Source organism: Salmo salar, chromosome ssa12 (genome assembly GCF_905237065.1).
Source record: "Salmo salar chromosome ssa12, Ssal_v3.1, whole genome shotgun sequence".
Classification (NCBI taxonomy): Eukaryota; Metazoa; Chordata; class Actinopteri; order Salmoniformes; family Salmonidae; genus Salmo; species Salmo salar.
In genome coordinates this window covers 62,764,864-62,779,906 of record NC_059453.1, presented here as the reverse complement: position 1 = coordinate 62,779,906, position 15,043 = coordinate 62,764,864, and the positions used below count along the sequence as shown (strand labels likewise).

At 45.5% G+C, this 15,043-nt stretch overlaps 1 protein-coding gene across 1 annotated transcript; it reads left to right on the top strand.

Annotated features, from left to right (window-relative positions):
• The first annotated feature begins 532 nt into the window (after positions 1 to 532).
• On the top strand, positions 533 to 4,189 carry LOC106565472 (zinc finger CCCH domain-containing protein 10). The gene is given in 5 exon segments (XM_014132687.2): positions 533 to 698; positions 1,560 to 2,403; positions 2,405 to 2,533; positions 2,535 to 2,838; positions 2,966 to 4,189. Coding segments are annotated over 4 exon segments (1,665 nt in total). The 5' UTR covers positions 533 to 698; positions 1,560 to 1,696; the 3' UTR covers positions 3,491 to 4,189.
• The last annotated feature ends 10,854 nt before the right edge of the window (positions 4,190 to 15,043 follow it).

Here is a 15,043-nt window from a genome sequence, read left to right as displayed (position 1 = left end):
TGTGGTAGAAGTTAGGGATTTATTTGGTTTTGAATGTTATTTTCATGGTAGTACAGAATTGGGCAGATCATGATTGATCCTACATTCCAACACAGTAGGTGGCGGCATTCACTTTAACGATTGTTTGCGGGCCGCCATAATATCATAGAATAATTAGAATTAGCGCAAGCGCAGCAAGTCTGGTGTTTGTTTTCATCCCCTACGTCCAGTAGATGGCAGCAAATCTGCAGGACGATGTGGAAATATTTTTGGAACAGTAGAGGTAGAAAATCTTCTTCTCTGGTGGTTTTGTTTTGCGTCTTTGGAGGACCAAATAACACGACAAATAATGTGTTAAAAGCCCATAGGAATGATAGTTAAACATTTGTCTCACATTCGTAAAATAGAAATACCATCAGCTAACATCGAAAGTACACCGTTCCTTTTGCGTTAAATGCTCCTGAAGTCATCATTTTGGTAAGTTCTTTGACGGCTAGTCATAGGTAATTTAGATAGCTAACGTTAGCGGTGTTACCAGACATCTTCAACACACTGTGTAGCAGCTGAATGCCTGTATCGAGTTATCTTGCACAATTGTACCATGTGACTTTGCAGCTTGTACGGTTGCGTTAGCTAGCTAGCAACAAAAATATGCACCGGTTAGCTAGCTATATTAATAGCTATAACGTTAGCTAGCTCTCCTTCAGCTACCTTCCCGGGTAAGCAACCTGGGCTGGGCCGTGATTTAAAATATATATATATATATATATATAACATTTTATTTACCTAGGCAAGTCAGTTTTAAGAACACTTTCTTATTTACAATAACGACCTACTCCGGCCAAACCATAACGCGGACGACGCTGGGCCAATTGTGCGCCGCCCTACGGGACTCACAATCGGTTGTGATACAGCCTGGAATAGAACCAGGGTCTGTAGTGACGCCTCTAGCACTGATATGCCTTAGACCGCTGCGCCACTCGGGAGCCCAGGGGCTAACGTTATGTCGCTAGTTAACATGTTTAGCTAACCAGCTCGTTAGGGCCAAGGTTGCTATTTACCTCTTAAACAGCAAGAGACTGTTGTCTATAGCCAAGTCTAGCTAGCTATGTTAGTCTCAACAGAGATTGTCTTACATTTTTTATTTTCTTATTTAACCTATGTTTAACTAGGCAAGTCAGTTAAGAACACATTCTTATTTACAATGACAGCCTACTTGTAAAGCCCCCCCGGCCGAACCCTCCCCTAACCCGGATGAAGCTGGGCCAATTGTGCACCGGCCTATGCGACTCCCAATCACGGCCGGTTGTGATACAGATGGGATCGAACCTGTGTCAGTAGTGACGCCTACTTAGTGCCTTACCCACTCTGGAGCCTTGTTGTTTAATGTTCCTATACTACATTTGGTCTGTATAATTATACTTTCCACTCACTTCTGTGTTTGTCCAATCAATGATTTTAATTGCAAGCGTTTGTTCTCGCAGATGCCATTGCCTAAGTTAAATCTACACAATTTAGCTAGATAACGGTCACACATATATTTCAACTTGTTAACAACCAACTTGACATGTATCTTTCAGATGCCATGGTAAAGGATTTCATTGGTCCGAAGAGCATCTGAGCTACAGTCATTATCATGGAATGGAAAAGGCTTTCAGAATAAGTCACTTGCCCACACACATGAGTGCTGTGTTCCCCTTGCGCTGGGCCAAGCGCCATGCCTGACCTGGACAGCACCTACCTGTCAGGTGGTGGTGGGAGCAGCAGCAGGGTGGGTACTAGTGTGAGCGAGGAAGTGGGGTCTGGTTTAGGAGGGGGCACGGGAGAAGGCCGGGGGGGATCCGCAGGAGGTGAAGACAGTGGCTCTGGTTCTGGAGGCATGGGTGGAGGAGGGGCCCTGGGGAATGGGAACAACTGCAGGGGAGGTGGAGCCGGGGACCCGGGGTCAGGACCAGCCCCGGATGGGGTCTGCAGAGACTTCTTGAGGAACGTGTGTAAGAGGGGCAAACGCTGCCGCTTCAAACACCCCGACTTCAACGAGGTGCCAGACCTCGGGGTGCAGAAGAACGAGTTTGTCTTCTGCCACGACTACCAGAACAAGGAGTGTGTCCGCTCCAACTGCCGCTTCGTCCACGGCTCCAAGGAGGATGAGGACTACTATAAGAAGTCAGGGGAGCTGCCCCTCAGGCTGAGGGGGAAAGTAGCTGCAGGACTGGGCCTGTCCCCCATGGACCTCCCCCACAGCCGAGGTGAGGTCCCCATCTGCAGGGACTTTCTGAAGGGTGAGTGCCAGCGGGGCAACAAGTGTAAGTTCCGCCACGTCAAGAAGGACAACGAGTACGAGCCGGCAAGAGTGGGTGTGGGGAGTGTGTTGGGCCCAGGGGCCAGTGGGATGGTGAACACAGGTGGGGGGGGTTGGGGTGGGTGCCTGTGGAGGCATGGCTGGACTAGTGGGGGGTGGAGGTGGGGGCAACATGATGGGGATGGGCTGCCCCAGCCTTGGGGGTTGCAGAGACCCGGGTATCTTAGGGGTGGGAGGAGTAGGGGTAAGTGGGATTGGGGGGTTGCATCTCCATGGGGGCCTCAGGACCTCGTCGCTTTGACAGGGGCCCCTGCTCGGCGTACGACCCCCTGTTTGAGAGCGGTCTGTATGAGACATCGCCTCTGGAAGCCCCTGTTGACCACACAATGCTGCAGCTGAAGAGACGCAGGCTGGAGGGTCTCCGGCTGGACGGGAACGTAGGGGGGCACTATGAGCTGGGGATGCAGGCGGCCCTCTCACCCCGGCCCCTGGAGTACAGGTTTCTGGAGGAGGAAAACACCCTGCTGAGGAGGAGAGTGGATGAATTGAAGAAACAGGTCAGTCTAGCAGACGTGTGATGATGAACATCCCTCCACACATAATCAACAACCACACATAATAATACAATGTATCTATTAACCTTTTAAGATCACTCCTCAAACACCTTGTTAATCTTTTCTTTAGGTGTCAAACCTCATGGCCACCAACGAGGTGCTGCTGGAGCAGAATGCCCAGTTCCGGAGCCAGACCAAGGTGTCGGTGATGACCCTGTCCTCCACCCCAGCCCCCTCTGAGCAGACCATGGCGTCCCCCATGGGCTCGGTCAGTTCCTACAACCACAGCATCGCCCAGACCCATACCACCCTGAGCAGCGCTGGGCTGCAGCCTCGTACCGTCACCCTCACACAGCAGGACCTAGTGGCCCCCACCGGTGCCCCTACAGTGCCCCCATCTAACGCTGCCCCACCCAGCACTCCCCTGCCCCACCTCAACCCCGAGATCACCCCGCTCTCAGCCGCCCTGGTTCAGACCATCGCCCAGGGCATGGTGCCTCCCGTCTCCATGGCACCCGTCACTGTTTCAGTGGCGCCGGTGGCTGTATCCATGGCACAGCCTCTGCCTGGCATCACTATAAGCCATGCCACCACCCCCATGGTGTCATACCCTATCGCCAGCCAGAGTATGAGGATCACCACCATACCTCACTGATGCAGCACACTCTCTAGGACCCTCCCATGGAACTAAAGATGGAATTCTACATACCATCCCTAGCTCAAGTTTTAATTACCCACTGCTGAATGACTTGAGGGGAGACGTTGAGGTGGGTGATCCTTAATGCCCACATGCCATGGGCAGAGAAAAGGTTAATGATGATAGGATGCCTTCACCACACAAACCCTGCTCTGTGGCAGCGTTGCAGGTAGTCCTTTGAGGTGACCTCTGAACTTGTTAAAGGTTTGTGTGCCAAAGGGACTTCTTCAAACAGACACCAAAAATAACGACAAACTGTAAAAATGTAAGGGTGATATTCATAGTTCTTTGACAAATTTGACTGTCATGACATTGCAAGGGGTTTATGACATTTTTCAGTTAGCTTCCATTATTTATGTTTATGGGTTTTGCTTGTGTAACTTAGATATTTTGCACACATTTAAGGGGAATAACAACCACAAGAAAATGAATCTGTCCTGTTATTACTAATTAATCAAGGTATCTAGAGTAATGTTATGGGAGGATAAGGTTACTGATTGACACACCATCAGATACATGTTTCAGTGTTTGAAGCATTGGTATCTTTGCCCTTTCCAGCCTAAACTCATTTGAGCCTAAACAAAGGTACGTCTACCATGATGTGAATAGGTAAGCTTGGAATAGAAACACCTTTTAGTAAACATGTTTTTGATCAATTCCAAATGTACTCGTCGTTTTATTCATTTGTAATTTAGCAGACGCTCTTATCCAGAGCGACTTAGTTAGTGCATTCATCTTAAGATAGCTAGGTGGGCCAACCACATTTCAGTCATAGCTACTTTGAGGAAAGATGTACTTACTATCTGTAAAGTCAGTGCTCAGGGGGTTGCACCTTGGGGTGCCAGGACAGAGAAAAGCTTTGACTGAGCTGGAGCTGCCCTCCTGTAGGGGCGGGAGGGCCAAGAGACCAGAGGTGGCAGAATGGAGTACTTGGGTTGGGGTGTAGGGTATCAGCATAGTGTGCTTCACGGTGTACTTCTACACCTGCATTGCTTGCTGTTCGGGGTTTTAGGTTGGGTTTCTGTACAGCACTTTGACAGCAGCTGATGTAAGAAGGGCTTTATAATAAATTAGACTGATGATTGATTGAGCCTGAAGGTAAGGAGTGACAGTTCCTCTTGCTGCTCCGTAGGCAAGTACCTTGTAGTGGATACGAGCTTTGACTGGAAGCCAGTGGAGTGTACGAGGAGCGGGGTGACATGGGAGAACTTGGGAAGGTTGAACACCATGCGGGCTGCGGCATTCTGGTAAGTTGCAGGGTTTTGATGGAACAAGCAGGAAGCCCAGCCAACAGCGTTTGCATTAGTCCAGATGGGAGAATACAAGTGCCGCTTCCTGTGTGAGGTAGGGTTATGCTCTGTTGCCACCTGGGTGTCTATGTCATCTGCATAGCAATGATAGGAGAGACCATGTGAGGATATGACGGAGCCAAATAACTTGGTGTGAGAAGACAGGACCTAGAACCAAGCCCTAGGGGACACCAGTAGTGAGTACGTGGTGCAGACACAGATCCTCTCCACGTCACCTGGTATGAGAGACCTGCCAGGTAAAATGCAGTCCAAGTGTGGAGAGGAGGATCTAATGTTTCACGGTGTCAAAGGCAGCGTATAGATCTAGGAGGATAAAAGGAGAGCGTGTCAGCCTCCGTGTCACAGGAGAGCAGTCTCGGTTGAGTGACCGGTCTTGAAGCCTGACTTGTTAGGGTCAAGAAGATAGTTCTGAGAGTGATAGCAAGAGAGTTGGTCAGAGACCGCACACTCAAGTGTCTTGGAAATAAAAGGATACCGGTCTGTAGTGTGATGCCAGAGGGGTTGTGTGTTGGTTTCTTGAGGGGATCGACTCAGGCCATTTTGAAGTCAGAGCGGACGAAGCCTGTGGTCAGGGATAAGTTGAGGGAAGTAAGGAATGGGAGAAAGTCTCCAGAGATGGTCTGGAGGGGATGGGGTCGAGCGGGCAGGTTTTCGGGAGCCGGACCTCGAGTCCCGGATTTCATCTGGAGAGAGAGGCGAAAGATGTCTACGAGTAGTTCTGTGTGAATGGGACAGAGAGGGAGGGGGTGGAGGCTTGAGGAGGAAAATAGTTTCCTAGGGTTAGAGGCAGAAGTTGGAAATGTAGAGTGATAGTGGCTTTAGCAGCAGATAGAGGGGGGAGTGAAAGGGAGATTTAGTTACCTCCATTTTCACTCAGCAGCCTGCAGCCCTGTTCTGTAAGTTCACAATGAGTCACTCAGCAGGGGGGGAGGGCCGAGACGGACAGACGGGAGGAAGAGGGACAGTGTGAGTCATTGGATACAGAAAAGGAGGAGAGTAATGTTGAAGAGGCAAAATCGGGGGATAAAGATTTAGCAGAAGGGAGAGAATTGCGACGGCACGTGACCGTCTGGGTAGGGGTTGAGTGGATAGGGTTGGAGGAGAAGGAGACCGACACTGAAACAAAGTAGGGATCAGCGACCTGGAAGGGGGTTTCAGTGAAATTAGTAGGCAAACAGCCTCTAGTAAAAATGAGGTCAAGCGTATTACCAGCCTTGAGTGGGAGGGGACTAGGAAAGGGTAAGGGCAAGGAGGGAAAATAAATAAATGAATCGATGGCAGACGTCGGGAGGTTGAAGTCGCCCATTACAAAGAGAGGTGAGCCATCGTCAGGAAATGAGCTTAAGGTGTCAAGCTCATTGAGGAACTCTAAGGGCACCTGGTGTGCGATAGATGACCATGTTTGAGAGGACAAGTGACAGTGACTGCATGGAATTCAATTGAGGAGATGGACAGGTAGGTGAGGGAGAAAAGAGAATCTACACTTAGGACAAATCAGTAAGCCTGTGCCACCACTGTGATAACCAGGGCCAAAAAGTCTAGGGACTGAAGGCAGCATAGGCTAAGATGAACTTGGTGTTCTTGACCACAGATCAGCAGTTCCAAATGCTGCCGAGACCAGGAATTCCACATGGGTTGTGCGCGCAGGGTACACTAAAAGGGTTGCAGCCAAGGGGTGGGGAGCATCTATAAAACCTACAGGGAAAGAAGCAAACAGGTATAGAAAACACACATAGTTGACAAAACTACAAAATAACAAAATGAGACCTGAAAATAACTAGCTAAGATATTCAAATCAAATTTTATTTGTCACATGCGCCAAATACAACAGGTGTAGACCTTACAATGAAATGCTTACTTACAAGCCCTTAACCAACAATGCAGTTAAGATAAAATACCTGTAAGAAATAAAAGTAACAAATAATGAGTGAGAGTGGTGTTAAGAATTCCTCTTTCCTTCCTCGTTCAACTCTGCAGAACTGTCTTTGTTTTGGGGACACCGCTTACAGCTGCCACTGAGGAGACTGAAGTACTAACACTAATTGGCAAGCAGAGGTGAAAAGCACACCTCCCGGTACTAATTCTTGATTGCCTTTAAGAGGATAAACCACTCCCCCTTCAATTCAGCCAATGATGAACAAAATGGCAACAATCACAAATTGCCCGGCCTCATAATCCTGGTTGATGTGCCAACAATCAGCTGCAAGTTATGAGCTGGTAGCAGTTCACACACCAAGTAGGCTACTGGGAAGACAGGCAGTACTTAAAGTACACTGAACTCAAATAAACGCAACATGTAACAATATCAACGATTTTACTGAGTTCGTTTATATAAGGAAATCAGTCAATTGAAAAATGAATTAGGCCCTAATCTATGGATTTCACATGACTGGGAATACAGATATGCATCTGTTGGTCACAGATACCTTAACAAAAAAAGTAAGGGTGGAGATCAGAACACCAGTCCGTATCTGGTGTGACCACCATTTGCCTCATGCAGCGTGACACATCTCCTTCGCATAGTTAATCAGGCTGTTGATTGTGGCCTGTAGAATGTTGTCCCACTCCTCTTCAATGGCTGTGCGAAGTTGCTAGATATTGGCGGAAACTGGAACACTGTCGTACACGTCGATCCAGAGAATCCCGACAATGGGCTTCAGGATCTCGTCACGGTATCTCTGTGCATTCAAATTGCCATCGATAAAATGCAATTGTGTTCGCTGTCCGTAGCTTATGCCTGCCCATACCATAACTCCACTGCCACAATGGGGCACTCTGTTCACAACGTTAACATTAGCAAACTGCTCGCCCACAAGATGCCATACCCGCTGTCCACAATCAGCCCGGTACAGTTGAAACCGGGATTCTTCTATGAAGAGCACACTTCTCCAGCATGCCAGTGGCCATCGATGGTGAGCATTTGTCCACTGAATTCGGTTACGACACTGAACTGCAGTCAGGTCAAGACCCTGGTGTGGATGACAAGCATGCAGATGAGCTTCCATGAGACTGTTTCTCACAGTTAGTGCAGAACTTCTTCGGTTGTGTAAACTGACAGTTTCATCAGCTGTCCAGGTGGCTGGTCTCAGACGATCCCCCAGGTAAAGAAGCCAGATGTGGAGGTCCTGGGCTGGCGTGGTTATACATTGTCTGCTGTTCTGAGGCCGGTTGGACGTACTGCCAAATTTTATAAAACGATGTTGGAGGCAGCTTATGGTAGATAAATGAACATTCAATTCTCTGGCAACAACTCTGGTGGACATTCCTGCAGTCAGCATGCCAATTGCACACTCCCTTAAAATTTGATAAATCTGTGGCATTGTGTTGGTGACAAAACTGCACATTTTAGTGGCCTTTTGTTCCCAGCACAAGGTGCACCTGTGTAATATAATGCTGTTTAATCAGCTTCAGTCGGCAGGTTTCCATTGACCCAGGTTTATTCAAGTATGGCTATCTGTAGAGTATGGAAAGCGAATCAGCTAATTGGGCAGATTTGTTGCCACTCCAGCTGATTTTGCGTGGCTGATTGGGCTGCACAACGAGTCGATAATAAGCCGGCAACCAGTGCACCCATTTCCACCCTGCACTAGATAGCACAACCACAAAGTCAAAGTGCCTGCCAGCTAATATGGCGACAGAAGAGGAATATTGGGACGGGGACACAAAGGTGGATTTCTAAGGAGGATTGGAGATGAAAAAAGAGGGAAGAAGAGGGTGGAGTTGAATTTTAGGAAGATGGCAATAAAAATGGAGATTGGGTGACGAAGAAGATTGGTGTCAAGTGCAAAGTGCAAACAGAGTGAGCCGTGTGCCAGACCGACTTCTGGAAGTGAATGAGGGTGAATTAGGTGGGGTGGAAGGTGTGGTGAGGAGCTGGCATTGATGGACATAATGATGAAGAATCTGGTCCAGCAGGAGTGCCATTTTTGGAGAAAGTGGATCCTTGCCTTTTAGCGGATACATTTGTGGTTTCAGGGTCGATGGGAAAGGAGTTGGATGCAGTTCAATCAGTGAAGGTAACCTGTAGTGGACTTGTGATATTTATGTTTCTTCTGGGCCCTCCGTGTCTTGCAACTTGGGTCGGTTTCTTGCTTTGTGCTTAAGAATAGGGCACCATTGAAATAAATTATTTCTGGTGTAGCGTTACGTGTGGAGGTGGAGCAATTTGAAGTTGAAGATTCCTGGTGTTTGACGTTCGCTGTTTGGTGAGATGCAGACCCGGTGGTGAAAGAGGAGTCACTGTCAGTCCTTTTGAGTTTTTACCTGACAAAGTCATGTTAGGATATATCAGGTGTACTGTTAGAGCTTTTGTGCCAAATCCACTGTGCTGTTTCAGGTGTGTAGGTGGGAGATGCCAAGATGTGGGAAGCGTGCAGGATGGCATGGGACAGAGGATTGTGTTGTTTCGGTGGCTAAAATTGTGTGTGTCAATTGTAGGTCTGCCCATGCTGCTGGGAATCGGAAGTGCCCGGTGCGAGAGAGGCAAGTTGAAGTGGCCAGAGTCAGAATGTTACAGAAGGTGTCATATGCTGAGGCAGTGGATGGGTGAGGGATCCGGAGAGGATCCCTATGAGTAGTAGATCTGTGCCAGCACAGGAGGATAGGCCAACGAGTGATATATGTTTCACTAAGATTGGATTTTAGCGTTCATAGAAATGGTTGTCAACTGTACTGCAGAAATGGAATGTAAATCACAGTATATAAATGTGGTGGCAGCTGCAGAGAAGTACTTGGGTATATGAGGTTTGATTTCAGAAGAGTAACAGTTGAGTGGTGGTGTCCCATCCTCTTAGGTCGTTGATATGGTGCAGGAGCAGATGGGGTCAAAGTAGTGGAATGGGGTAGTGGGTTTTTAATGAGTGTAGGGCTGTTGGAAGGGGGCATTATTTTATTTTTCTGTTTTTATGAAATAGTGGTGTGTAGGGTTAGTTGGTGGTGCAATTGTTATTATAATTATATATTCTTTCCTTTCTCCATTTTTGTATCACAAGTGTAACGTGATTGACCACGCACTACCGCACAGTGGGTGGCGGCATGCACAAACAAAATGTGCGAACGCCATGATATCGAAGAAGAAGAAAGTGCCTGCTGACTTGAGATGATTCCACAAAACCAAGTTATGCTTGATCCAAAAATGTGGTCGGAGGCGGTAGGTGGGGGCGGCATGTTCTGTATAAACAAACTTACTTTCTTGACAACTTCCTTCACAATAGCTCTGCTCCGCTAAGAGCAAGAAGTATGAAAGCACTGACATCTACGGAGGCTGCATCACAGTAAATGCTGTATGGCCACTTCAGATTCGGATTGACCATTCAGATCATTTTATGCTTGATGTGACAATGAGATCCAGAGGCTCGCTATGGAGCGTGTGACAATTGCGGAGCCTCTTGAGGTTTGCGGAGGCCAAATCGAGTTCCACCCCGCATCTCTGTGGGCCTCCCAATTGTAGCAATGCAGAGGGCTCCGTATAGCTCCGCATTTACATAATTGGTTACGGTAGGTGGGGGCGGTACATCCTGTAAAAGCAGTGGAGGCTGCTGAGGAGAGGATGGCTCATAATAATGGCTGGAACGGTGCGAATGGAATAGCATCAAACTATATGTTTGATGTATTTGATACTATTCCACTTATTCCCTAACAGAAAGCGCCCCAGGTTAGCGAGTCCTTATTCCCGCACTACACACTCAGTGCCCCCCTGCCAAAAAAAAAGCACCATTCTGCACTAACTGTAATTTTTATTCAGACATTTGGAAAAACACAAATAAACAATCATAACATTTAAAACGATATAAATATAAACATATATATATACAAAGAAATACTCATAAATATCAAAAGAAGTAACAAAGACAAAAATAAACATTTGTGATGATTTGGCACTCCGAGCATCAAAACGTTACCCATCCCCCAACACTGTCAACCAAGAGTCAATACTAAACCAATTCACCTTGGTGGTGTGCAGACTGGTTTTATATTATTCTTCGCGATTTCGCACAAACCAGAAAAAAAATGCAACAATAAGTCTGTGAAACTATATTTTCAAAGTATTATGAATTCATTGAGGGTTATTTGATAGCAATTCGTAGTGTGACTGATTTTACTAATTGCGTTAGTACTGTCCAAAGTTAGAGGTGCGCTATTTGATAGATTCTCCCGCTCCCCCTACCTCGGGCTTCCAGTGGGGAGACCCGAGGTCAACCTAACCCGCCTGTCTAGCTCACAAACTAGAATCAGGACGCCCACTTCGACAAGGTTAATTGACCCACAGTCCCACACGGTGACATGATATCATTGACGTGACGAGCAAATGAGCCATAGGAAACCGATCGCACAAATGTCACCATTCCAAAGAATTGTGCGGGTGCCCCTTGCCACCCCCGGCAAGATGCTGCCCATGTAGTCTATACCTAAATCCGCCACTGTACACACTAGACTACTGCAATACAGTTTCCCCTGCCATAAACCCTCACATTGGTGCCACAAAAGAGAGATGATTATGTGGAGGTTCGCACACAGAAATTCCCAAATGTGTCTTTTAGTTCAGATTATTTGTCTGCAATATGTGATCTTTATGGATTGTGAGGTTTGAATAGTGTGAAGACAATATATTTGGTGAGAATCACAACATAGGGTACAAAATCTATTCTAGCTCTTAAAGGGGCAGTAGCCTGCCTTGGGTGTACAATTTTCAATTACAGTATTATATATTCTGGTGTTATTCTATTGCTATTTATTCTGTTACCAATCAAATGTACATGTTAATAGTAGCTTCTGATTACAATTATTATGTCTCATATTACAACTAAATGCAATCTATTTGCTTCCAAAATGTAAGTAGGTATATCTAGCTGTCCGATAACACATTCTAATTTGAATGGCTTGTCCTGTACTTTGTAAAAACCCAGAGCGCATGTTGGAAAAAGATCTAGCTTCCTTTCTAAACATAGCAATGTGAATGCAAAGAGGACTCGGCCCACAAAATAAGTGAAGTGAACTGGCAAAAGACTTGAGTCCTGAGGGCAGTGTGAATACAAAGAGAACTGAGTTGTTTAGCTTTTTTTTTACCCCGGAGTTCACTTTAAAGAGGACAGATCAGTTATTTTAAAGAGGACTATATGAGAAAACACCCTTAGTGATTCAGGGTTAAACAAACTTTGCTGCCCTGTTTCCAATTGTCCACATGACTGGGAGAACCTATTCAAGTAAGTAAATACATTTTGAAAATGTAAAAAAACGATGTATTATTAGCTAACTAGCTACAGTGGAGGCAAACTCAAATTAGCTGCTAAATGAGCTAGCTAGCTATCTAGCCAACTTCACATTCTAAGTGAATGAAATATCATCATCTACCTAACTTAATATTATCTAGCTATCATAGTGTATTTATCACTGTAAAAAACAAACTCCAAATGCATTTGTAGGTAGCTAGCTAACAGCCATGGAGGAGGGTGAAAGGATAACAGTCCCAACTGTCAAAGTGAGAGAGTAGGCTATTCTGGATAGGGCAGGTACTTTTGTGTAGTTCCTATCCCTAGAAGTGAGGATGGAGATAATAGTAACATAATATTCAGTCCGGTGTAAATTGACTATAATGAAGTCTGTTTCTGTGATGTTTTCTGTCCTCAGATAAAGAGAGCTGCTAAAGCCTGTCTACATATGAAAAGGTTCCAATGAAGAGCAGTGGTTCTCACTCCTGGTCCTGGGGACTCAAAGGGGTGCACATTTTGCCTTAGCACTGCACAGCGGATTCAAATGATCAACTCATCATCAAGCTTGAAGTGGTATTTATGTATTCATTTGTGATGCTATCCTTGTTATGATCCTGTTATTGTCACATGCTACACGTGCACATTTATTTATTTTATTTTTATCTCACCTTTATTTAACCAGGTAGGCAAGTTGAGAACAAGATAAAGCAAAGCAGTTCGACACATACAACAACACAGAGTTACACATGGAGTAAAACAAACATACAGTCAATAATACAGTAGAAAAATAAGTCTATATACAATGTGAGCAAATGAGGTGAGATAAGGGAGGTAAAGGCAAAAAAGGCCATGGTGGCAAAGTAAATACAATATAGCAAGTAAAACACTGGAATGGTAGATTTGTAGTGGAAGAAAGTGCAAAGTAGAAATAGAAATAATGGGGTGCAAAGGAGCAAAATAAATAAATACAGTAGGGGAAGAAGTAGTTGTTTGGGCTAAATTATAGATGGGCTATGTACAGGTGCAGTGATCTGTGAGTTGCTCTGACAGCTGGTGCTTAAAGCTAGTGAGGGAGATAAGTGTTTCCAGTTTCAGAGTTTCACATACAGTGGGCTCCAAAATTACTGGCACCCCTGACTGGCAATGCACAAACAATACTTAAAATAATATAAACAATATAATTATAGAGAGAAACTCAAAATACCAACATGTGAGAAATACTGTACTTTATTAATGTTTCAATGAAACCCACCAAAATCATACAATTATTTAATACAAAATACATTTCACCAAAATCAAGGTTTCATAATGATTGGCACTCCTCACTCAGCACTTAGTGCCACCACCTCTGGCAAGGATAACAGCATGGTCTTTTCCTGTAATGTTTGACAAGGTTAAGGGAACACATTTGGATAGATTTTGGACCATTCCTCTATGCAGATCCTTTCAAGATCCTTCACATTCTTGGGTTTGCGCTTATCAACTGTCCTCTTCAACTCAGCCCACAGGTTTTCGATTGGATTGAGGTCTGGCGACTGAGATGGCCATGGCAGAACATTGATTTTGTTGTCACAGAACCATTTCTGTGTGGATTTTGAGGTATGTTTTGGGTCATTGTCTTGTTGGAAAGTCCACATACGGCCAAGTCCCAGCCTTCTGGCAGAGGCAACCAGATTGTCAGCCAAAATTGACTGGTACTTGGTGGAATTCATTATGCCATCAATCTTAACCAGTGCCTCTGGACCTCTGGAATTAAAACAGCCACAAAACATCACTGACCCACCACCATATTTCACCGTGAGTATGAGGTGCCTCTCCTTGTATGCATCTCTGTTTCGACGCCAAACATGCCAATGCTGTATCTGACCAAAAGGTTACATTTTGGTCTCATCTGACCAGAGCACCTGCGTCCAATCATAATTTAAATGACGTTTGGCAAACTCCAAGCGCTTGCGTCTGTGTCTTGGGGTCATTAAGGGCTTTCTTCTGGCAACCCTTCCAAAGAGCCTGTGGTTGTGGAGGTGGCGTCTGATGGTGCTTTTTTTAAACCTGGTGACCAAGACACCACCAAGGCCTGCAATTCTTTCACAGTGATTCTTGGGGATTTTGTTGCTTCTCTCACGATCCTCCTCCCTATCCTGGGGGGCAAAATGCATTTGCGTCCTCTACCCGTGAGGTTTTCAATGGTTCCATATCTTTTGAATGTTTTAATAATCGCCCTGACAGTGCTCAGTGGTATATTCAATCGTTTGTGGATCTTCTTGTAGCCATTATTAGATGTATGAAGGTCTACGACCATCTGTCTCTTTTGAACTGCCAGTTCTTTTCCTTTCTTCATGGTGTTGGATGACAAAGGGATATTGCATGCCTGTTACCTTATTTTTATACCCTAGTGAAAAAGGAAGTGATGTAATGGCTCAATATACACTGCTCAAAAAAATAAAGGGAACACTAAAATAACACATCCTAGATCTGAATGAATGAAATAATCTTATTACCGTAATTTCCGGACTATTAAGCGCACCTGAATATAAAATATATATTATTTTGAACATAAATAAGCCGCACATGTCTATAAGCCGCAGGTGCCTACCGGTACATTGAAACAAATTAACTTTACACAGGCTTTAACGAAACACGGCTTGTAACAAAAAATAAAAAATTTGCAGTAAGCTTTAGTTGTCTTTTTGCACTTAGTCAATTCCTCACGCTGCTGTTTCCAACGTCTTATCATCGACTAATTAAGACCAAGCTCCCGTGCAGCAATAAATCAATGGAAATCCAATTTATCAACCCATGGAGGTCTGGATTTGGAGTCACACTCAAAATTAAAGTGGCAAACCACACTACAGGCTGATCCAACTTCGATGTAATGTCCTTAAAACAAGTCAAAATGAGGCTCAGTAGTGTGTGTGGCCTCCACGTGCCTGTATGACCTCCCTACAACGACTGGGCATGCTCCTGATGAGATGGCGGATGGTCTCCTGAGGGAT